Consider the following 25,334-nt stretch of genomic DNA (forward strand, 5'->3'; position numbering starts at 1 on the left):
TTGGCGTGAGCCATTTCCTGATGAACTCTTCTTGTTTAGGTATAGGGTAGTGTTCCCTCATGATGTTACGGTTCAAATCTTTGGGATCGATACAAATGCAAAGTTCCCCTGACGGTTTTTTGACACAGACCATGGAGCTAACCCAGTCCGTGGGTTCAGTGACCTTAGAAATGACGCCCTGTTCCTGGAGGTCTTGCAGCTGCTGCTTGAGGCAGTCTTCCACCCGACGCGTTGCATGAACCACAGGTGTGGCATTCGGCTTCAGCAGTATCTTGTATCGGTAAGGCAGTGTACCCATACCTTCGAAGACGCTGTGGTATTGTGCTATGATGTCATCTAATTGGGCTTGGAAGTTGACATCTGGCGAGGCCGTTGCCCCTGTGGACGACATGGTGTGAACCCGCTGCACAAGATTCAGGATTTTGCAGGCCCGAGCACCGAGCAGGGAAGCTCTGTTGGCTCCTACAATTTCAAAACGCAGGGTTGCTTTTGAAGAACGATGGGATACCGCAAGCTGGCATGAGCCGCTGGCAGCAATGACATTACCACTGTAGTCGAGGAGCTGGCAGGCCGGTGGAAGAATGCTTGGCTTGACGCGGATGGTGTCAAGGTCAGACTTTGAAATGAGGTTTGCTGAAGCGCCAGTGTCCAGCCTGAAGCGTATGCGAGCCTTGTTGACCGTGAGGGTGGCACACCACTCGTCGTCCGGATCAATGCTCATCACTGGGAGTTGTTTCACCTTCTTCGCTGAGAGCATCGTGTACTTGGTGATGATGCCCACCCGGAATGGGGATGTGAGGCCCTCGGTGTCGGAATCTGGAACCATGTCGGATTCGGAGTCTGCAACAATTTGCTGTACTGACCGGACGTTCCTGCGCTGCGGCTGGGATCGCTGTGTATTGGGCAGTTCAGCAGATCTGCACAGGGCTGCGTAGTGGCCAAGCTTGTCACACTGGAGACAGCTCGAGATTTCACGGGATATTGCCGCTTTAAATGGGCGGAGCCACAGTTGTTGCACGTCATGGTGCCGTCGTCAGGACGCACCGTGTGCCACTGCGCGTGCGCGGTGTGATCGAACGGTCAGCGCACCTGCGCAGTTCGGTCGTCGGCCTCGCCGTCCCCTTGGTCGTGGCGCGCATGCGCAGGAGCGCGGGAAAAGCGTGCAAAATGTCCGCCCTCATCCAGACTCCGGCCTTGGAGTTGTTTTATGGCCTGCACCCGCTCCGCATCGTGGGGGCCTTCCCTCGCCATCTCTGCCGCCTTGATATGGGAGTACCGGTTGTTAGCGTGCTCGTGGAGGACGCAGGTTTCGATGGCGATGGTAAGGGTGAGCTGCTTAATTTTAAGGAGCTGCTGGCGAAGGGGATCGGAGTGGACCCCGAAAACGATCTGGTCGCGGATAATGGAGTCGGAAGTGGAGCGATAGTTGCAGGACTGCGCGAGGATATGGAGATGGGTTAAGAAGGACTGAAAAGGTTCATCCTTACCCTGAAGCCTCTGCTGGAACACATAGCGTTCAAAGCTCTCGTTGACTTCAATGTCACACTGGCTGTCGAACTTCAGCAGGACTGTTTTGAACTTTGTCTTGTCCTCGCCTTCAGCAAAGCTGAAGGAGTTGAAGATGTGGACAGCGTGGTCCCCGGCTGTAGCGAGGAAGAGAGCGATCTTCCTGGCATCCGATGCGGTTTTGAGGTCGGTGGCGTCAAGATACAGCTGGAACTTCTGCTTGAAAATCTTCCAGTTAGCACCGAGGTTGCCGGCGATGCGGAGCTGCGGGGGAGGGCGGACGCTGTCCATGGTACCAGATGGCTGATCGCTGGTCAAAGGCCGACTATCTCAAGGTGGGTCCGTCAAACTCGAGCATGACTCACTGGTACCATGATGTGTTGGGTATGCCGGGTCTGCGAGGACTGCGTTTACTGCAGCAGTGAGAGAGACAGGCTTCCAACACTTGAAGAAATGCAACACGATTTTATTGAACTCTGAACTATCATACATATTTTAACTGTGGGTTGACCTATGCTGACTTGACTGGAGACCTGAGGCTAACCTGACCAGACTATCTTACTACCACATGGTGTATGTTCTAGTTGCTGCTCACGGGCTCTGACTGTCTCAGAGGCTGGATCCCAAGAGAGCGGGAAAACTAGTGCCCTCTGGCTTTATAGTGGTCGTGTCCTGTCTGGTGATTGGCTGCTGTGTTCTGTGTGTTCACTGGTCATCCTGTGTGTCAGTCACTGCTTGTCTGTGCACCATCATATACCTGTGTGTATATTATGATAGTGACCACTCCCTACAGGTGAGTGAATTAGCTTATTTTGTTTTGAGGAAACTCCGGAGTGAAACGCCAGCATTTTTACACCGGCGTGGGTCCCATTTTGGGAGAATCCAACCCCAGATATGTATGAGTTGTTACTCTGTAAAAACTGGAAAACACCAATGAAAATATTTTTAAAAAGTAGTGGGATTGGTTTGTGGACCACTGCTTTTCTTAAAATATATTAATAACCTAGACTTGGGTGGAATTTTAAAATTTGCATAATACACAAATCTTGGAAATATTGTGAACTGCAAGGAGGATGGAGATAGGCCTCAAGAGGACATAGGCAGAGTGGCGGAATGGGCAGTCGCCTGGCAGAAGTAATTTGATGCCGAGAAGTGTGAAGTGATACATTTTAAAAGGAAAGTTGCAGAGTGGCAATATGACATAAAGGACACCATTTTAAAGGCAGTGCAGGAACAAAGAAACCTGGGGGTATGATTGCATAAATCGTTGATGGGAGAAGGTGGAAATAGCTGAGAAGCCGGATGGACATGACCAGCCGACTGCTCTCCTTCTGGGCTGTAACCATTCTATCATTTAATGATTTATTCAGTGGGCAATATAATCCCCAAATTGTGGACAGTTTTGCTGGACGCTAAAGAAAGCTTCCAGTTAATGCTCACCACACTGGTCATGATTGTGTCAGTCGTGGTTCAGTTAAAGGCATGCTTGACTCTGTGTCCCGAAGGCTATGGGTTTGAGTTCCACTCCAGGGTGGCTCTTGAGTGCCATACTGAGAAAGCTGCACTGTCAGAGGCACTGGGCTGGATTCTCCGATTTTGAGACCAGGGTCGAAATTCTCCGTTATCGGCGGAAACTCCGCCGATCGGCGCAGAAAACGGCGCAAATCCCACTTGCGTCACGTCATAAAAATGGGCCGATAGTCTGCGGCCCGAAATGGGCTAGCAGCGACGTAACGGGATCCGCGCTTGCGCAGTGGTTCACGCCGTGCAGCGTCATACGCGCTGCACGGCGTGACGGCTCATAAGGCCGCGCAGCTCCCCCCCACCCGACCGGAACAGCCGACCGCAACACCCGACTTGATGGCTGGCCGTCGCTCAGCCCCGAGGTTCGAGTCACGCGATGTGGAGGCGCTCCTGGATGCGGTGGAGCAGAGGAGGGACGCCCTGTATCCCGGGCACGGCCGCAGAGTTGCCCCACGCCACAGCCGGCGTCTGTGGAGGGAGGTGGCAGAGGCCGTCACCGCTGTGGCCCTAACACCACGGACAGGCACCCAGTGCCACAAGAAGGTGAACGACCTCGTCAGAGCAGGCAGGGTGAGCGTCCCCCATATCCCCCCCCCATATCCCCCCTCCCCCATATCCCCCATATCCCCCCTCCCCCATATCCCCCCCTCCCCCATATCCCCCATATCCCCCCTACCCCATATCCCCCATATCCCCCCTCCCCCATATCCCCCCTCCCCCATATCCCCCATATCCCCCCTCCCCATATCCCCCATATTCCCCCCTCCCCCATATCCCCCCTCCCCATATCCCCCATATCCCCCCTCCCCCATATCCCCCCTCCCCCATATCCCCCATATCCCCCCTCCCCCATATCCCCCATATCCCCCCTCCCCATATCCCCCATATTCCCCCCTCCCCCATATCCCCCCTCCCCCATATCCCCCATATCCCCCCACCCCCATATCCCCCCCTCCCCCATATCCCCCATATCCCCCCTCCCCCATATCCCCCATATCCCCCCTCCCCCATATCCCCCCTCCCCCATATCCCCCATATCCCCCATATCCCCCCTCCCCCATATCCCCCATATTCCCCCCTCCCCCATATCCCCCCTCCCCCATATCCCCCCTCCCCCATATCCCCCATACCCCCCTCCCCCATATCCCCCCTCCCCATATCCCCCATATCCCCCCTCCCCCATATCCCCCATATCCCCCCTCCCCCATATCCCCCATATTCCCCCCTCCCCATATCCCCCCTCCCCCATATCCCCCCTCCCCCATATCCCCCATATCCCCCATATCCCCCCTCCCCCATATCCCCCATATCCCCCTCCCCCATATCCCCCATATTCCCCCCTCCCCCATATCCCCCCTCCCCCATATCCCCCATATCCCCCCTCCCCCATATCCCCCCTCCCCCATATCCCCCATATCCCCCCTCCCCCATATCCCCCATATCCCCCCTCCCCCATATCCCCCCCTCCCCCATATCCCCCCTTCCCCCATATCCCCCATATTCCCCCCTTCCCATATCCCCCCTCCCCCATATCCCCCCTCCCCCATATCCCCCATATCCCCCCTCCCCCATATCCCCCCCTCCCCCATATCCCCCATATCCCCCCTCCCCCATATCCCCCATATTCCCCCCTCCCCCATATCCCCCTCCCCCATATCCCCCATATCCCCCCTCCCCCATATCCCCCATATCCCCCCTCCCCATATCCCCCCTCCCCATATCCCCCATATCCCCCCTCCCCCATATCCCCCATATTCACCCCTCCCCCATATCCCCCCTCCCCCATATCCCCCCTCCCCCATATCCCCCATATCCCCCCTCCCCCATATCCCCCCTCCCCCATATCCCCCCTCCCCCATATCCCCCATATTCCCCCCTCCCCCATATCCCCCCTCCCCCATATCCCCCCTCCCCCATATCCCCCATATTCCCCCCTCCCCCATATCCCCCCTCCCCATATCCCCCCTCCACCATATCCCCCACATTCCCCCCTCCCCCATATCCCCCCTCCCCCATATCCCCCATATCCCCAAGTGAATCCAGCCCTAACCTTAACCTCTGCAATGCACGCGCAACCGATGGCGTGCATTCATATACCTGCCTAACACTGTTGCCTTTTACCCCTGCCACCACCCCCCCCCCCCAGGAGAAGCGCGCACACAACAATAGGGAGCATGTGAGGACTGGAGGAGGGCCCGCTGATGAGAGGCCACTGACCGTACACGAGGAAAGGGCCCTGGAACTGGCTGGCGGACCTGAGGACCGGGAGGTTGCCGATGCAGAGGTCGGGGCCCCACGAGCAAGTGAGCCACCAACAGCCCGTCCCCATATCCCCCCTCCCCTATATCCCCCTCTCCCGTATCACCTGATCACTACCTGATGTCTAACCATGCATGCTTCATTGTGTATCGCAGGACCAAACGTCCAGGCACCCATCCCGCAGATGCAGACCGCCCGCAGAATGCCCCTCGGAGACCACGGGAGACGGAGAGACCCGCACCCTCCAGCATGCGACGCCCGCAGGATGCCCCTTGGAGACCACGGGAGACGGAGAGACCCGAACCCTCCAGCATGCGACGCCCGCAGGATGCCCCTCGGAGACCACGGGAGACGGAGAGACCCGAACCCTCCAGCATGCGACGCCCGCAGGATGCCCCTCGGAGACCACGGGAGACGGAGAGACCCGAACCCTCCAGCATGCGACGCCCGCAGGATGCCCCTCGGAGACCACGGGAGACGGAGAGACCCGAACCCTCCAGCATGCGACGCCCGCAGGATTCCCCTCGGAGACCACGGGAGACGAAGAGACCCGAACCCTCCAGCATGCGACGCCCGCAGGATGCCCCTCGGAGACCACGGGAGACGGAGAGACCCGAACCCTCCAGCATGCGACGCCCGCAGGATGCCCCTCGGAGACCACGGGAGACGGAGAGACCTGGAGCAACAGGGAGACGACACCCCCGTCACGCGCGGGAGCGACCACCCAGCGATGAGGGGGGCAGCCACAGGCCCCCGTCACATCCGAGCCAGGACACCACTACCCAGGACACCACTTTCCAGGACACCACTATCCAGGACACCACTACCCAGGACACCACTATCCAGGACACCCCTACCCGGGACACCACTACCCGGGACACCACTACCCGGGACAGCACTACCCGGGACAGCACTACCCGGGACAGCACTACCCGGGACAGCACTACCCGGGACAGCACTACCCGGGACAGCACTACCCGGGACAGCACTACCCAGGACACCCCTACCCGGGAAGACGAAATACCGGACAGTGACTCAGAGTGGATGGGTGGAGACGAACCCCCACCCCAAAGTGCCATGGACTCAGAGTGGGACGAAGAGCACGACACAACGCCACTGCTGTCACCAACACCCTCCACCATCGCAGAAACACTCACCACGGTTGGGCACTTTAGTGATGAGGCGTCTGGTACACTCACTGGTGCGCACAACACAGCCGTCCCGGTACAGCAGGTGGAGGTAGGAGCAGCAGAGGGACCGGGCGGTCGGAGGGCAGCCCAGGCCAAGCGAACATCTGCCGCCCAGATGGATCCCGGGTTCCTGCAGTTACCACACCCACATAGATCCGATGCAACCACCGACACGGAGACGAGCGAATAGGGTGACGGGTGGCTTGCGGCGGCTGCGGTCGCAGGTGGAGGAATCCACCCGCGTCCAGGAGCTGGGAGTGGTCCCGGTCATGCGTGCCACCCAGGCTGACACCGCACGGGTGGCGTCCGCGGTGGAGGCAATGGGTGCGACGGTGTCAGACATGGGGAACGGTTTGCGAGGCCTGGGGCCTTCCGTGCAGGCGGCGTCTGTGGCCCAGGAAATGGCTGCCCTCTCACAGGAGGCCATGAGCCAGTGCCAGCGCCAGATGGCAGAGGCGCTCAACGCCATAGCCCAGTCTCAGCAGGCCATGGCCCAGTCTCAGCAGGCCATAGCCCAGTCTCTGCAGGCCATGGCCCAGTCTCTGCAGGCCATGGCCCAGTCTCAGCAGGCCATCGCTGAGGGCATCGGCGCCAGTGGCCATGTGCGAGCTGGCGTCGCACTGTCGCAGACAGGGTTCGACAACCCCCTGGGATCCATGGCTGCAAACCTGCAGACCCCTGTCGATACCAGCACGGGCCTCCAGGACTGGCAGCGCCAGATGTCGGGGGCGCGGCGGATGGCCAGTCCGTTCGCATCCCCCACCCATGTAGAGGCCTGGGGGCCATCGGGCACCCCGAGGGAGGAGGAGGTGGTGTGGTCCGTCCCGGCTCCCTCTGTAGGGGAGGTCCCGGTACACCGCGACACCTCGGACTCCCCCCCTTCTGTCCCAGGTGCATCGGGTGGGCAACGGGCAGGACAGGCTGGCAGCTCGCCATCCCAGTCGCCCGGGCCGCAGCCTGGCCCATCTAGGCCAGGACGCCCCAGGAAACGGCCGCCAAAGGGATCCAGTGTCAGAGGGCAGGAATCACAGGAGTCCACCTCCAGTTCTGCTGTACCGTCTGGGGAACCACGTAGACGTAGTCAAAGGGCCCGTAAGGCCAAACAATTAGACACTGAGTAAGTTGGCACGGGTGCAGGGCACAGATGAGTTTTAGGCGCTAGGGCACATGCATGAACTCCTTTGGTTATTAAAGTCAATGTTACACCTACCGAAGCTGCATTTGTGCTCTGTCCAATGTGTGCGGGGGTGTCATGTACGTTGAGCGCAAGTGTGTGTGTGAGGGGTGGTCTTACCTCAGCCCCAGGTGAGTCTGCCCCCTTCCCCCTGGGCCGCCATCAACATCCCCCGGGCAGAGGACGGGACCGTGCGCTGCAGTGTCACAGCCGCATGCAGGGATGGTCCGGGTGGATGGTGGTACTGTGACCATGGGTCAGACATAGTCCAACGATGTAGAGCCAGGAGCTCATCGGAGGCGGGTTGTCATCATTCTCCATGGCCTGCGATAGACACGCGTCCACCCGCAACTGGGTGAGCCCGGCCCGTTGTGCCGCCGGTGGATCGGCAATTGGGAGTGGGGGGGTGGTGTGCATGCGGGTGGGGTGTGTGGGGTTGGGGAGGGGGGTGAGGGTGCTGGGTGGGTGGATGGGTGGGGGGTGTGGGTGGTCGGCTGTTGTCATGGTGTGCGGTCTGTGGCCATACTACCCGATTCCCACGCCCATCTAGTCAGTGAAGCGGGCGGCTATCAGCCTGTCCCGTGCCCGCTGGGCCAGCCGGTAATGGTGGACAGCCACCCGTCTGTGTCTACCCCGTCTGCCCTGACCATTGCCCCCATCCCCCTCATCTGGGGAGGACTGGGCCTCTTCCTGCTGCTCCTCCACTCCGCCCTCCTCTGCCTGTGGCACATCGCCCCTCTGCTGGGCTATGTTGTGCAGGACGCAGCACACCACAATGATGCGGCCGACCCTATCTGACCGATACTGGAGGGCGCCCCCAGAGAGGTCCAGGCACCTGAAACGCATCTTCAGCACGCCAAAGCACCTCTCGATCACTCCCCTTGTCGCTACATGGGCATCATTGTAGCGGTTCTCCGCCTCATTGCGTGGCCTCCGTATAGGCGTCATCAGCCACGATCGCAATGGGTAGCCCCTGTCGCCCAGCAACCAGCCCCTCAGCCGGGGATGGCGTCCCTCGTACATGCCGGGGATGGATGACCGCGACAACACGAATGAGTCGTGTACACTGCCTGGGTGACGGGCGCAGACGTGCAGGATCATCATGCGGTGGTCGCAGACCACCTGTACGTTCATCGAATAGGTCCCCTTCCTATTAGTGAACACGGCCCTGTTATCTGCAGGTGGCCGCACGGCGACGTGCATCCCATCGATCGCGCCCTGGACCATGGGGAACCCGGCAATGGCAGAGAAGCCCACGGCCCGGGCATCTTGGCTGGCCCGGTCCACGGGGAAGCGGATGTAGCGGTGCGCCATGGCATAAAGGGCATCTGTCACTGCCCGGATGCACCGGTGCACCGATGTCAGCGATATGCCGGACAGGTCCCCACTCGGTGCCTGGAATGACCCCGTTGCATAAAAGTTCAGGGCCACCGTAACCTTGACGGACACGGGGAGAGGGTGTCCCCCGCCAGTGCCACGCGGTGACAGGTGTGCCAGCAGGTGGCAGATGTGTGCCACGGTTTCCCGGCTCATCCGGAGTCTCCTCCTGCATTCCCGGTCGGTGAGGTCCTGGTATGACTGCCGGGGCCGGTACACACGGGGCGCCCTCGGGTGCCTCTGTTGCCGTGGGGCCGTGACGTCCTCCTCCCCCTCCTCGTCCTGTCGGTCAGGTGTCCCTCCAGCCTGGGCGGCTGCCGCCTGCCCCTCTGCGGCAGCCTGCGCCGCCTCTCTGGCACGCTCCTCCTCCTCCTCCTCCTCCTCCTCCTCCTCATCCAGGGCAACATAGACATGAGCGGCTGCCACCACGGCGGCCAACATCGCTGGATGATCTGAAAACATGACGACCTGGTGGGGGGGAGGGGAATGACGACATGTCATCATTGCCCATATCCCCTCCTCCCCCCAGCCAGGTGGCATGGACCGCATGGGTCCAACTGTTGGAGGCTGGCACCTGGCCAGGTGGACCAACTCATTTGCCCTCCCATCACCCACCCCGGCACGGACCCCCCCCCCCCCCCCAACCTCCACCCCGGCACGGACCCCCTCCCCAACCCCCAACCTCCACCCCGGCACGGACCCCCTCCCCAACCTCCACCCCGGCACGGACCCCCTCCCCAACCTCCACCCCGGCACGGACCCCCTCCCCAACCCCCAACCTCCACCCCGGCACGGACCCCCTCCCCAACCCCCAACCCCCACCCCGGCACGGACCCCCTCCCCAACCCCCAACCTCCACCCCGGCACGGACCCCCTCCCCAACCTCCACCCCGGCACGGACCCCCTCCCCAACCTCCACCCCGGCACGGACCCCCTCCCCAACCTCCACCCCGGCACGGACCCCCTCCCCAACCTCCACCCCGGCACGGACCCCCTCCCCAACCCCCAACCTCCACCCCGGCACGGACCCCCTCCCCAACCTCCATCCCGGCACGGACCCCCTCCCCAACCTCCACCCCGGCACGGACCCCCTCCCCAACCCCCAACCTCCACCCCGGCACGGACCCCCTCCCCAACCCCCAACCTCCACCCCAGCACGGACCCCCCCCCCAACCTCCACCCCGGCACAGACCCCCTCCCCAACCCCCAACCTCCACCCCAGCACGGACCCCCCCCCAACCTCCACCCCGGCACGGACGCCCTCCACAACCCCCAACCTCCACCCCGGCACGGACGCCCTCCACAACCCCCAACCTCCACCCCGGCACGGACCCCCTCCCGGCACTCCCCCGGAGCCCAGCCTACTCTAACCACCCCCCCCCCCCCCCCCGCCGCACACACACACACACAAGCCGAGACACACCTCTCCTCAGGCAATCAGTCTGCGGCCACGCCATTTCCTGCCCAGAGCCAACCCCCCAGGCCGTCACTCACCTCCTCGCTGGTCGGCGTGAGCCTGGAGCACCGGGTCACGCCGATGAAAAGGAGGTTTGATTCACGTCGACGTGAACGGTCATCACGTCGACGGGACTTCGGCCCATCCGGAAGGGAGAATATCGGCAGGCCGAAAATCGGCTGCCTTGCGCAGACCCGTGACATTCTCCGCGGCAGCGGCGCCATTAACGCCCCGCCGACTTTTCTCCCTTCGGAGACTTCGGCGGGGGCGGGGGCGGGATTCACGGCGGCCAACGGCCATTCTCCGACCCGGCGGGGGGTCGGAGAATGACGCCCAAAGTTCCCACATCGCCGTGAAAACTGTGGTCTTTTATGGAGGGAAAACTGGCGTCAAAAGGCCACCAATTCCCCGTTTTGCTGGGGGCTAGCAGGGAGCCATTGTAGAGCTCACAGCTCTAGCTGCCGATATGGACCCCAACCCTTCAGGTTCAGAGGCCGCGCATGTGCAAGGCGGTGGCCTGCAGCGGCCACGCCGTGCTCCACGTCGGACTCAGCTCACGGACCTGACTGCCAAAGTCGAGCCCCGCATTGGCCGCTCGCGTGCCGACATTGCCCCGAATGAAGCCCACTCCTGCCCGCTGATCGGACCTCCCCCGACTGTGGTGGGCCCGGACTGAGTCCACAGCGAGGATCCCGGATGGTGTGAGCACGCGTAAGCCACGCCGTCGGGAATTCGGCCAGCAGGTAACCGAGTATCACGGGGCAGACCTCAGGCAATGGCCTGAGGCGGTGGATACTCGGCGCGCCGTACTCCCCGAGTACTTCGATTTTCAGGGGGCGGAGAATTGAAAAACCGGCGCCGCTCCCGATTTTGGCATCAAAACGGATTCTCTGCCCCGTCGCCGAACGCAATTTCGGCATTTGGGAGCGGCAAATGCAGCCTGCTGTCTTTTGGATAAGATATAAAATTGAGGCTCTGTCTATCCTCTCAAGTGACAATAAAAGATCCCAGAGCACTATTTTGAAATAAAATAGCAGAGTTACCCCTGGTAGGAGGTGCTATACAAACAAAAGTACTTCTTTGTAAGGTTCCTTAAACCTACGCGCAACAAACTGAGTGCAAATTGGACAGCAGATATCCACTGCTTACTCCAAGCCCCTCCTCAGTTCCTGATTCTGAAGCTTATAATTGCCAGTTCCTGTCACTGCTTGATGACGCTATTAACCTGAACAGCTAAAGTTCACATTTACGCTGTGGCTAGCTACCTATAATTGACGTTTGGCACGCTCTCGCTTCACTTCCCCATCTCAGCGTGGTATCAGATGGCCGACCTGAATCCACGTATTCCGTCCAAATTTGTCGTCTGTGCCAGTGCGGGAAGCATTTGGTAGTGATGCCAGTGCTAAGAGGAAAAGACAGAGCTTGCATTTCTGCAGCACCTTTCTGGATTTTTCAGGATACCCCAAAGTAATCTCTCCACAGCTAATGAAAGATTTTGGCAGAGCAGTCATTGTGTTAACGTAGAAATGGAAACAGCTTTTTATTGCATAAAACATAAATCAGATTATTTTTTGTTTATTGGACTTTAAAATAATTAGCTATCTACTGTTACCATTCAACTAAGAAACAATTGGATGATATTATTGTTTATTGGACTTAATACTGTGTTGAAATTCACCCTAGTTTTTGGACTGAACTATATTTACTCGCATTCTGTGAACCTTGGACTGAAAACAATGAGATAATTCTTGTATATACAGAATTAAACAACAAATGCGTATTTGGTTTGATAATTTGCATGGTAATGATAAAATGTTTCATGTTAATACTCTGGTAATCCATAATCACATGTATTCTAAGCAGTTTGGACAAATAGTGATCAAATATTAATTTAAATTCTTGGATTAAATTATTAAAAGGTATGTTTATATCCATTAGAAAATCCAAACTAAGACATCACAAAATAGATTTTGGATAAATACCGCAATGTTGTTCATTTTCATCTGAGCTATCAGGACAATCCACTGCTCCATTGCAGAACAAGGCTTGATCAATACAGGTCTTGCCATCCGCACACATCCTATTTCCTGGGAAGCAGTGTTCTTAGACAAAAGGAAACAATGATAAATGCAGCTAAGTTGTAGTAACAGTAAAACCTGTCTTTTCTCCTTTTTTTTCAGCCGTCCCACAAGTTCTTCTCCTGCCCTGAAGTCACAGATTCTTGTTGGATACAGTTCTATCGGTGCCTGTCGGTCCTGGCGCCTCCCTCATTCGGCCATCGGATGTGGTTAACATATAGTTTGAGGCACTATCCCGCGAGGTCGTCCTGAATGCTTCAGGGTTCGCAAGTTCAAGGTGTTCAAGTCTACAGGCGGCCAATCCAGAATTGCAAATGTCACCCAGACCCCAGGAATAAATGCACTTTTCAGTCAGGGAATGTAGTCACCATTATGCATACTCCCCCTAGCCCAGGATCACTCTGTTACACTGGCTAGGATCAGCACAGTAGCACAAGGGCAGCACGGTAGCACAGTGGTTAGCACAGTTGCTTCACAGCTCCAGGGTCCCAGGTTCGATTCCTGGCTTGGGTCGCTGCCTGTGTGGAGTCTGCACGTTCTCCCTGTGTCTGCGTGGGTTTCCTCTGGGTGCTGCGGTTTTCTCCCACAAGTCCAAAGATGTGCAGGTTAGGTGGATTGGTCATGATAAATTGCCCTTAGTGACCAAAAAGGTCAGGTGGGGTTACTGGGTTCGGGGGGTGGGGTGGAGGCGTGAGTTTAAGTAGGGTGCTCTTTCCAAGGGTCGGTGCAGACTCGATGGACCGAATGGCCTCCTTCTGCACTGTAAAAATTCTATGAACATGCACAGGGAGTTTCAGACTCTTTGGTGGGATCAATGTTACAAATGAATGCAGAACGCTCCGTGTGTAGATAGGGAGGACGTGGGTTCACTGCTCATTCATTCTTCAGTCAGCCGCAGTGCGCTGACCCAGTCATAAAATTGACCTCAATATGCAAATCAAACAGTCACTTGTTAGGACAGGACTTGATTACGGCTGAAAAGAGAGACAAGTTGCTAACGTTTTTTCATCCTGCGCTCATTAAGGCAACTAAAAGAATGTCCAATGTGATCATTGAAATTTGGGATTCTTGCAGTTGTCTTGATGAGTGAAAAATTATAAACTTTAGAAACATGGGCTGGACTCGCTGTCGGCGGATCCCCCGCTTCGCCGGCAGCGCACCTGCGCCCACGGTTTCCCTACCGCGTGGGGGTCCACAATGGGAAACCCCATTGGCCGGCTGCCGGGACGGAGAATCCTGTCCCCAGTCTCTCTTTTCTGCAATAAATAGAAATCGACTCAGTTAACATAAAACCCCCAGTACTGAAATAAAGATGACATTAAATCACCACTGACCTCTTGTTGGCGTTGGCTGGCTTGGTGGCTTCTGTGTGGGCCATTTATGGCCGAGTGTAGAAAGATTAGCTCAGTTACCCATCAAACAAACCTCAGTGATGAAGTGGACAGACTGTACCCGAATCATCGCTCCGCTTAGGCCACAGCCTCCCTTACCTGTGATCTGAATGCTCTTGGTGTCGACTCGGAAGTTTCCCAGAAATGACCCCTGGTTAATTTTGATGGCGGCCAACATTTCAGTCTTCACTTTGGTGTTTGAGACAGTGGTGGAGAAATGGAGGTCGAAAAATACCACCACACTCCCATTTCTGAAAGGACAAGCAGCAGCAATAACTTGCATTTATATAGCACCCTTAACATAGTAAAATCATCCCAAGGCCCTTCATGGGCGTGGAAGAAGATTTGACATTGAGCCAATTAAGATATTTTACGATTACGACAGGTGGACAAAGATTACAGAAGCTTCAGAAAATCAGATCGGGAGGTGGAGAGATATCAAGAGCTAAGGCAGGTGAATTCAAATAACTTTGAATGATGCTTTAATTTAAATTCAGGCAGTAATTATTCATTCATGTCTGCTCAGCCTGAGGACAAGTCCTTGATCACTGTCTGCTGATGCGTCATTGTAAGCTGTTTGCCAGGCAGGTTTGCCTTGTCAGTGCTAGATTCCACTCTCCGGGGTCGAGCGAGGAGGCGGGAGTCGACCTCAGCTAGAATAGGAATCAAACCCAAGCAGTTGGTGTATTCAGAATCACATGTGAGCCATCTAGCCATCTGAGTTAACCAGATCACAGGCAGAAACTATTAATAAAGTTTAATGGAAGTGCTGTAACGTCCACGGGACCCAGGGGGCTGGGCCGATTAGGCTCCACGTGAGCCTCTTGGAGTATGGGCTTCCCCGCTGAGGGGCAGAGCCATTAAAAATGTTGAGTGCCAGGTTGCCAGGGTGCCAAGATGACACCAGCAGTGCCAGGGTACCAGCCTGTTCCAAGGGCATGCACCTGGGGACTCCGATCTCCCCGGGAGACCCCCACGAGTCCCCATTTGTGGAGACTGGTGCTGAATGGCGCTAGCCCGAAATCTCCGGGGTGAAGGGGATAGATCCCAACGCCTCGGTTTCCTCAGGAAACTGCACATTAAAGTGAGACTAGCTGTCTCGGCTGTAATATTCAGATTTGCCAAAACGTTATATCTCGCGAGGTGTTGCGAACCGGGTCGATCCCGCGAGTGGGGTCTCTACCTTTCAGATGCAGCTTAGAACATAGAACATACAGATGAAGGAGGCCACTCAAGTCTGCACTGACCCACCCAAGCCCTCCCTTCCACCCTATCCCCGTAACCCAATAACCCTCCTAACCTCTTTGGTCACTAAGGGCAATTCAGCACGGCCAATCCACCTAACCTGCACGTCTTTGGACTGTAGGAGGAAACCGGAGCAGCCGGAGGAAACCCACGCAGACACGGGGAGAACATGCAGACTCCACACAGACAGTGACCCAGTCTGGAAACGTGAGGCCATTGACCCAGTCTGACAGCCTGGTGCTGTATTGAGGGAGGCCCAGTATTTCAGAAGAGGGCCGGGATTTTCCGTTGCGAGTCCGCTCCGTGACCTAGTGAGGGCTGAGGATTTGGCTGCACCGTTCGCTGGTTGGACGCTGTGAGGCAGATTAGAGGGGCAGCGAAAGACGCTCTTGTAACCAGCTTATTAAATAAAATTATTAATTCCCGAATGTGTAAGAGCAATGTAAATGGAGTCACCACAGACTCTAGTCTCTCATGTGATATAATGATCGTTTTTTTTTGCACGCTTTTGCAGGGCATTTAATTGTAATTCTACGTATTAGCTTAATGTCCATGAAATGATTTGCCAGTCAGACTGTGCGATGTGGTAGCGGGCTGCCTAACTTTAACCAGGATTGCAATGTCAGGGCTATTGATTTCACAGGGATATCTTGATAGACGTTGGAATGCGATCTCTTTGATTCCTCTCTGGAGGTGCAGCCGGTGTGGAAACAGGTTGAATCTGAAACAACGGCAGCGCACTTCTTCATATCATCAGTCGCTTGTTAGCACACAACTCAAATATTGCTGATAGAGGAGGCAGGTTACACATGTTCATCTTCACTCCTCATCAAGACAAACACAAGAATGCCAAATTTTAAACAACAGTTTATAGTGCAGGAGAAAAGAGTGCTGATTGGTTGGCAAGTTGATGCTGATTGGCCGAAATGTCCCGATGGAGAATGGAAGGGGCGACTATAAACTCCCCAAGCCGGCAAGTAATTCAAAAAAGATTAAAGGTTCGAGCTCGCTCCTTTTTGTTTCAGTTACCTCTGCAGCATAAGTTGTTGTGGTCCTTTGAGATTTGACATTGTTTTATTTGTCCTGATGAGTGCCAAACATAAAGCTTCGATAATACATCTCTGTTTTCAGCAATATTCATATTATAAGCAATTGATTCCTGATTAAATAAGGGGCTGGGTAAAAACATTGGACGGGATTCTCCAACCGCGCACTCCCAGCTTCCGGAAATGCCCACCCGAGGTCAATTGACCTTTACATGGTCTACGTCAACCCGTGCCGATCTTGCAGCAGGCTCGACTGAAGAATCCAGCCCATTAAGGTATAGCTTTCTGCTTTACAGTTGCAAACCACCATCCACTCTCAAATTGTTCTGTTCAAGACGCACGGATTATCGCTGAACATCGAGAGGCTGAAGTTGACGGGGTTTGTGCGTCAGCAAGTTTTGAGACGTGTAGAACTGGATTCCCAATATATCATCGTGATGCTTCTGCAATACGTGGAGCAACACCAGTGCTCCTGTGGTGGAACCGGAACAAAGAGAATCCGGGAGTCTCCAGGAGGCCCCATCGTTGATCCAGGAACAAGCTACAGAAGGAAATGACCCTACGGGCTGGTTGACACTCAGGGACAATCTGCCAAGGATGACAACATTGTTATTTCTGAGTTGGAGGAGCCAGTTGGGGGATTAAGGCGGTCCACAAGACCCAGGACATTCCCAGATAGGTTAACTCGGTGATGGACTGTTTTGCACTCTATTCCCTATTGTTTCCTCAGCCTTATATTGTATATGGTTATTTTATAGAGCTTATTTGTAAATATGATACTGAGGGACAAAGCTGGGGGGGTTCTGAGGGATGTGTCAGTGCAGCCCCTTTAAGAGGTGTGCCCTCTCAAACCATGTGACTGGCTCGAGGCCTACTATGTGGGAGCATGCATATCCCGACCAATTAGGAAAGAGAGCGGGTTCCGGGGAGCAGGGTGCTGGTCAGAGTGAACCCGACAGCCAGATTGTTGGCACCCATGTAGAGACTCTGGGCGGGATTGTCTGATCCCGGGCCGGCTCGGAGAAATGCCACGGGGGCGCGCGGTTCACGCGACGATGCCTCGACGCGGTCCGCCGATTCTTCAGCAACCGGAGAATCAGCGCCATTATTACTGTAAAAATGATGTCTTGATGAGAAAATGGAGACCTTTACATATGCAGGCGGATGAAAAGTGGGCAGAAGTTCATCAAGTAGTATTGCCGGCAGGGTTTAGAAAGGAGGTGTTGCGAGTTGCACATGAGGTACCAGTTGGAGGTGATTTGGGAGTGAGGAAAACACAAGCTAAAACCCAAAAACATTTTTATTGGCCTGGACTACATAAAGATGTTGTTAAATTTTGTCGATCATGTCACACATGTCAAGCGATAGGGAAACCTCAAGCAGTGATAAAACCAGCGCTCTTAATACCCATTCCAGCATTAGAGGAACCTTTTGCAAGGGTCCTAATTGACTGCGTAGGACCACTTCCTAAAACAAAACGTGGGAATCAATATCTTTTGACTAAAAAGACGTGTCTCCTAGGTTTCCAGAGGCCATTCCAGTTCGCAATATTACAGCTAAAAAGATTGTGCAGGAGTTACTTAAATTCTTTACTAGATATGGACTACCCACAGAAATACTGGATAAAAGCAAATTACTGCGGATGCTGGAATCTGAAACGAAAGAGAAAATGCTGGAAAATCTCAGCAGGTCTGGCAGCATCTGTAGGGAGAGAAAAGAGCTAACGTTTCGAGTCCGATCACTCTTTGTCAAAGCTCTGACAAAGAGTCATCGGACTCGAAACGTTAGCTCTTTTCTCTCCCAGCAGATGCTGCCAAACCAGCTGAGATTTTCCAGCATTTTCTCTTTCTTACCCACAGAAATACAATCGGATCAAGGATCACATTTTACCTCAAGGCTATTCAAAGTTATGGATACCTTAGGAATAAAACAATTTAAATCAACTGCGTACCATCCAGAATCGCAGATAACGTTAGAAAGATGGCATCAGACGTTAAAGACAATGTTGAGGGCTTATTGTCAAGATTTTCCAGAGGATTGGGATAAAGGAATTCCATTCGTACTGTTTGCAATTAAGGATGCACCTAATGAGTCAACCAAATTCAGTCCTTTTGAACTAATTTTTGGTCATGAGGTAAGAGGACCACTTAAATTGATTCAGGGAAAATCGATGAGTGAGAAATCGGAACTTACATTATTGGATTACGTGTCAAATTTTAGGGAACAATTAAATAGAGCAGGTGAATTGGCTAGACAGCATTTAAAAATTGCACAACATCTGATGAAATGGGTAGTGGACAGGAAATCCAAAGTTTGTAATTTTGCCAGTGGAGATAAAGTTTTAGTGTTGTTACCAGTGGTAGGTGAACCTTTAAAAGCTAGGTTTTGTGGACCGTACCAGATTGAAAGGAAATTAAGTGAGGTGGATTATGTGGTAAGTACGCCGGATAGAAGGAAAACTCACCACGTGTGTCATGTCATGTGACTATGCTTAAAAGGTACTTTGAAAGGGAAGGACAGCAAAAGGAGGAGTTTTTAATGATTCTAACTCAAAGTGACGAACCAAATCTAGATGATTTTGAATTTGACAGACCTCAAATTAAATTGGAAAACCAGGATGTTCTTAAAAATTGGGGTAAATTGTTGAGTTACCTTCCAGAGGAAAAACGAACTGACCTGAAAGTGTTACTGATATCACATGGGCAAGTTTGTTGAGATGAATTGGGAAGTACTAAAATGGCTATACATGATGTAGATGTGGGAAATGCTGTTCCAATTAAACAGCATCCATATAGACTTAACCCTTTAAAATTGGCACAGGTTAACAAAGAGATTGAAAGTATGCTTAAAAATGGCATAATTGAAGTGGGTTGGAGCCAATGGAGCTCACCCATAGTGATGGTACCAAAACCAGATGGTACTCAACAGTTGTGTGTGGTCTATAGAAAGGTTAATGCAGTTACAAGAACGGGCTCTTATCCTATCCCAAGTTTGGAGGATTGCATTGAGAAGGTGGGACAATCAGCTTTTATTTCCAAACTGGATTTACTTAAAGGTTACTGGCAGGTACCTTTATCCAAAAGGGCGAAGGAGATTTCAGCTTTTGTGACTCCAGATGGTATATACCAATTCAAAGCTATGCCATTTGGCATGAAAAACGCCACAGCTACATTTCAACGGTGACCTGACAAAGTTGTTTCAGGATTACCTAATTGTGCGGTATACATCGACGATCTGTTAACCTCTAGCCAGACATGGAAAGAACATTTAAAGCATCTGATGGACTTGCTAAAGAAGCGTAGCAAATTTAAGTGGACAGTGGAATGCCTGAAAGCTGTGTAAACCACTGCTCCTGTGTTGGAGAATTACAAGGGGCTCTGTGATCAGATTGAACTGATGTATGTGACCTGAAAAGAGAAATGCCGAGGCGTAGAGAAATGGACGGATCACTCAGAGACCTTCTTGTCCAAAGGGACTGTCAATCAAGAAGGATTCCAGTGGGAGGAAGAAGAACTAAAATGGACTATGTTATTATTAAATGTTTGTGTGCTTTGGTTTGTCAACAAAAAAACGAATAGTCACTGTCCATATTTCTTAAAGGAAAGTGAAAAGGTGAAAAATGAAACCATCTTTAAGTTGATGGTTTATTTTTTTTCTTGGAGGGAGGTGTCACCTGCTAGTACCTGTAAGAAACAGGTGTTTATCGAATAGCTGTAGTGGGTGTATCTTTAAGAAATGGGTGTTTGTCAGATAGCTGCAGTGATGTCAGAAAGTGGGTGGAGCTGGGCTGTCTGTCTTTCACTTTCATTTTTGAGCAGGCAGCTACAATGTGTTTTAGTTTCGTTTTGAGAGCTGGATAGCTGCAGACAAAACAAACAGCTGTATAAGCATCTCTCTGCAATCTAAACACTGCCTCCAGATCATTTGAGAATTTCAATGTGATAACTGCTCCCAGTAGTGAATTTAAACCTGATCTCTGTGTTAAAAAGGGTCTTATGTCTTATGGATGTTGCAAGGAAAGATTAAGGGTTACTTATAGAGTACTGTATTCTTTGTGGGGATTATTGGTGTTGATAGTTGATAGTTTACTGTGGGTTTATAAAGTGTGACCTGGTTTCATAAATAAACATTGTTTTAATTTAAAAGTACTTTAGCTCTCTGTTGCACTACACCTGTAAAGTAGGCCGGTGTGCTCCACCTAACCACACTCTATCATAGAATTTACAGTGCAGAAGGAGGCCACTCGGCCCATCGAGTCTGCACCGGCTCTTGGAAAGAGCACCCTACCCAAGGTTAACACCTCCACCCAACACTAAGGGCAATTATGGACACTAAGGGCAATTTATTATGGCCAATCCACCTAACCTGCACATCTTTGGACTGTGGGAGGAAACCAGAGCACCCGGAGGAAACCCACGCACACACGGGGAGGATGTGCAGACTCCGCACAGACAGTGACCCAAGCCAGAATCGAACCTAGGACCCTGGAGCTGTGAAGCAATTATTAAAAGTTAATTATTAAAAGTTAAAGACAATTATTAAAAGTCTATTAAAAGTTGTGGGTCAGGTGAACTCCAGAATACACTTTGGGGTTCTCTAAACCCTGGCCCATAACAGGCTGTGGGTGAGGAAGCGAGACCCCACTGAGTTGCGGCTCCCTGCGACACAAGTGTCAACACCCTCTCTCCCCAACATCACCCCACACCACCCTCAGCCCCACCCTCACCCCCACCCATACATTCACACCACCACCCTCACCACCCCCTCCATGGCTTGCAGCGCCAGGTGGTGGGGGAGCCTCAAGGGATAGCTCTGCTTGCAACCCCATCCCATAAAGTAGCCCAGGGGCCACCGGGCACCCCGAAGGAGGGGGAGGTGATGGGGCTGTGCCGGTGACACCCGCAGAGAGGGGCCGGAACAGCGCAGCACCTCGGACTTCCCCCCTCCCCCCCCCTCCTGTCCCTGGCACATCAGGTGGACAGCGGGCAGAACAGGGAGCACCACACCGCCTGGGACACCCAAGCAGAAGCCGGATCCATCCTGACTCGGTCACTCCCAGAAAACAGCCACCAAAGGGGTCCCAGGTCGCATGGCGGGAGCCACAGCAGGGCGCATACACTCCTGATGTACCGTCCAGAGAACCACCTCGGCACAGCGTTAGGGCCTGTAAGGCCAGAAAATTAGACACCAATTAAGTTGGCACGGGTGCAGGGCACAGATTATTTATAGGACCTAGGGCACAAATCTACATATACGTTGTCACGTTAAACACCTGTTCACACTGTTACAACCTGCCTCTGTGCCCTGTCAGACGTGGGTGAGGAGTGGGCTGGTCTGGGATGGCCACAGAGGGTGACAGAGGGGGTGCGGGGTTGGGAATCAGTTGGATTTGTGGGTGACCTGGGCTCACCCCTCCGCCACCACCCCCCCCCCCCCCCCCCCCCCCCCACTCCCCCGACTATCCCCACCACCATCACCCCAAGGATCCTTTGGGAACTTCTGATGGCATGGCCTTGGAATGGGGGCGGGGAGGGGGGTGGGGGGGGGGGTGGGGGGGGGAGATAAGGTGCCTGTGCCCTTGGCCTTTTCCCTCCACCTCTCGTCGGTGAACCTGGATGCTATCAGAGTGTCCCTCTGCGTTGGCCCAGGCGCACACATCGTGCGGCCTCCCGTGCCTGCCTGGGCTCCATGTCCTGCCCCCCCCCCCCCCAATCCCTGCCCTGCATTCTCCTCGCCAGACGAGGCCTGGAGTTCATCCTCCTCATCCAGCATGTCGCCCCTCTGCTGCGCGGTGTTGTGGCGGATGCAGCAGGCCACCACGATGCGGGTGACCCTCTCAGCATCATACAGGAGACCCTCTCCTGAGTGCTCCAGACACCTGAACCGCATCCTCAGGAGGCTGAAGCATCGCTCGATCACACCCTGGTTGCTGCATGGGCGTCGTTGTGGTGGGTCTCTACATCGGTTTGTGGATTTGGATAGGCGTCATCAACCATGACCGCATTGGATAACCACTGTCACCCAGGAGACAAACTCCAGTCGGGGGGGGGGGATCTCAAATATGTCAGGAATCACCGAGTGTGCCAGGATGAAGGTGTGGTGCACACTGCCCGGGTATCGGGCACAGATGTGCATAATATGGTCACATATCAGCTGCACGTTCATCGAGTGGAACCCCTTTTGGTTTTTGTAGAGCGGCCTGTCACCTGCAGGTGCCTGTAAGGGGACATGCATCCCGTCGATCACCCCATGGATCCAGGGCATGTTGGCTCACGTTGAATAAGGTGCCTGAAGAGGGAACCCCTGGCCAAGGCTGCACATAGCACCGGTTTGTACAGCTCCGCTCACCGGAACTCCCATTGTACCTGGAGATTGCGATGCCATTGTTAAATGGCATCCCAATCTCCTAGGCCCCAAAACAATCCCCGACCACCCCCCAGCCCAAACGCACTATGGGAGGATCCCCAGCCCTCCCGTGGCACACACTCATGGCAGGCAACACCAGCCCGATCGCACACATAAGATGCCAGCTTGGCACCACCAAACTGGAAGGGCTCATGCCAGCTGGCAGTGTCAGCTGGGCACCCTGTCAGTGGCAGGCTAGCACCCAGGTGGCACTGCCAAGATGCCCCAGTGGCACCAGCCTGCCCAAAGGGCATGCAGTTGGGGCCTCCAGCCGTGGGAGATCCCCACGGGTGCCGTTCCACCTGGTCCCCACTTGTGGGAACCGGTGCTGAGTGGCACACATCCATGGTTGCTGAAGTGAAGAGGTTGAATCCCAAAGCCTCAGGTACCTCAAGAGTCTGTACATCACAGTGAGGCTAACTGCTCTAAAATGCAGATTTGCCAAAAAGTTGTCCTGTCCATTATAGTAAGAAGTCTACAACACCAGGTTAAAGTCCAACAGGCTTGTTTCGAATCACTAGTTTTCAGAGCACTGCTCCTTCCTCACATTCACCTGAGGAAGGAGTAGTGCTCCGAAAGCTAGTGATTCGAAACAAACCTGTTGGACTTTAACCCGGTGTTGTGAGACTTCGTACTGTGCCCATCCCAGTCCAACGCCGACATCTCCACATCATGAATAGATGGCGACAGACATGAGGTAAAGTTGTTGAGCTGAATGATCAGTCCAGTAGGTTTCAAAGGGACGAACTGTTGCCCTGAATTTGTTTGGTTGAGCTTGTTGACATCTTGACTGCAGATTCCCTCGCACATCATTGCAATGCCTATGGGGTCAAAGCCAGTGACTGCTGAGCTCTGATCATTAAAATCCAGCAGGCCTGCAGAAATGCTAAAAGAGATTTTTTGAATTCTCTCTGGATTAGAGTGTCATGTTAGCCAGAGTACAAACAACCCAAAAGGCAGTCAGAAAACTCTGTTTACAAGGTTACACTTCCCTGTACATTATTTCCCAGACTGCACGTATATTCACAAGTACTGGCACTGCAACACATCTTGCATTAAAATGTTGTGAAAGCTGATTGTCGTGCGAAAGATATTCAGATGGACATGCAGGTATTGAGCCGCAGTGTTATTTGGGTGCCCTGAATTCATTGACTATCATTGTTGCCGGTAGGCCGTGGCTCACGATGCCAGGAGACTGGAGAATCACAGGGTGGGGGCTTGGGTAGCACGGTATAAGAATTGGCAAGTCATGTTGCAGCTGTATAGAACCTTAGTTAGGCCACACTTGGAGTATAGTGTTCAATTCTGGTCGCCACACTACCAGAAGGAGTGGAGGTTTTAGAGAGGGTGCAGAAGAGATTTACCAGAATGTTGCCTGGTATGGAGGGCATTAGCTATGAGGAGCGGTGAATAAACTCGGTTTGTTCTCACTGGAACGAAGGAGGTTGAGGGGAGACCTGATAGAGGTATACAAAATTATGAGGGGCATAGACAGAGTGGATAGTCAGAGGCTTTTCCCCAGGGTAGAGGGGTCAATTACTAGGGGACATAGGTTTAAGGTGAGAGGGGCAAGGTTTAGAGTAGATGTACGAGGCAAGTTTTTTACGCAGAGGGTAGTGGGTGCCTGGAACTCGCTACCGGAGGAGGTAGTGGAAGCAGGGACGATAGGGACATTTAAGGGGCATCTTGACAAATATATGAATAGGATGGGAATAGAAGGATACGGACCCAGGAAGTGTAGACGATTGTAGTTTAGTCGGGCAGCATGGTCGGCACGGGCTTGGAGGGCCGAAGGGCCTGTTCCTGTGCTGTACATTTCTTTGTTCTTTGTTCTTTGTTTGGTAGCATAGTGGTTAGCACAGTTACTTCACAGCTCCAGGGTCCCAGGTTCGACTCCCGACTTGGGTCACTGTCTGTGCGGAGTCTGCGCGTTCTCCCCGTGTCTGCGTGGGTTTCCTTCGGGTGCTCCGGTTTCATCCCACAGTCCAAAGATATGCGGGTTAGGTGGATTGGCCATGCTAAAAATTGCCCTTAGTGTCCAAAAAGTTTGGATGGGGTTACTGGGTTATGGGGATAGGGTGTGGGCATGGGTGGAGTGCTCTTTCCAAGTGCCGGTGCATCCTGATGGGCTGAATGGTCCCCTTCTCCACTGTAAATTCTATGATTCTATGGTGGAGGGCCAGTGGGGGCAAAGGGGAATGCCAGTGGAGCAACAGGAAGCAGCCAGTGGGTGCTTGGGGGAGGGTTAGTGGGAACACAGGAGGTGGCCATGGAGTCCCAGGAGGTCACCAAGGGGGTATTTCAGGAGGCCGCCAGTGGGAGTGCAGGGAAGGGCCAGTGGGGGATCACAAGACAGCTAGTGGGGGCATGAAGGTGCTGTCAGTGGGGGATCAGGGAGGTGAGGGCATGGAAGAGAGAGGGCTCAAGAGACGGCTAGTGAAAGTCCAGGGTGGTGGAAGGAGTAGGCCAGCGGAGGACAGGACGAGCTGGGGCGAGCATCTCCTTGAGCAGAGTGCAGCCACAAAGCAGCACTAACATCGACTAACACTTGGCACGCACCAATGATGTCAGCCAAGGGATAAACCATGCAAGGACCAAAAAACACAGTGAGAGCCTAGTGCACATGCACAACCATTGCTAGCAACTTGAATATGCAAAGGGTAGGTGTAATTATCTGAATATT

General features: G+C 54.0%; 1 protein-coding gene across 2 annotated transcripts in view; it reads right to left on the minus strand.

Annotated features, from left to right (window-relative positions):
• The window catches only part of tmprss15 (transmembrane serine protease 15), a 146,720-nt gene that overhangs the window by 116,325 nt on the left and 5,061 nt on the right, over positions 1 to 25,334 (minus strand). For both annotated transcript variants that reach the window (XM_072513134.1, XM_072513133.1), the window contains exons 4-5: positions 14,055 to 14,206; positions 12,469 to 12,588 (exon numbers count right to left, since the gene is read on the minus strand). In XM_072513134.1, the coding sequence (XP_072369235.1) occupies positions 12,469 to 12,588; positions 14,055 to 14,206 (272 nt within the window). The remainder of the gene's footprint in view (positions 1 to 12,468; positions 12,589 to 14,054; positions 14,207 to 25,334) is intronic.

The sequence above is a fragment of the Scyliorhinus torazame genome, chromosome 8, assembly GCF_047496885.1.
Source record: "Scyliorhinus torazame isolate Kashiwa2021f chromosome 8, sScyTor2.1, whole genome shotgun sequence".
Taxonomy (NCBI): domain Eukaryota; kingdom Metazoa; phylum Chordata; class Chondrichthyes; order Carcharhiniformes; family Scyliorhinidae; genus Scyliorhinus; species Scyliorhinus torazame.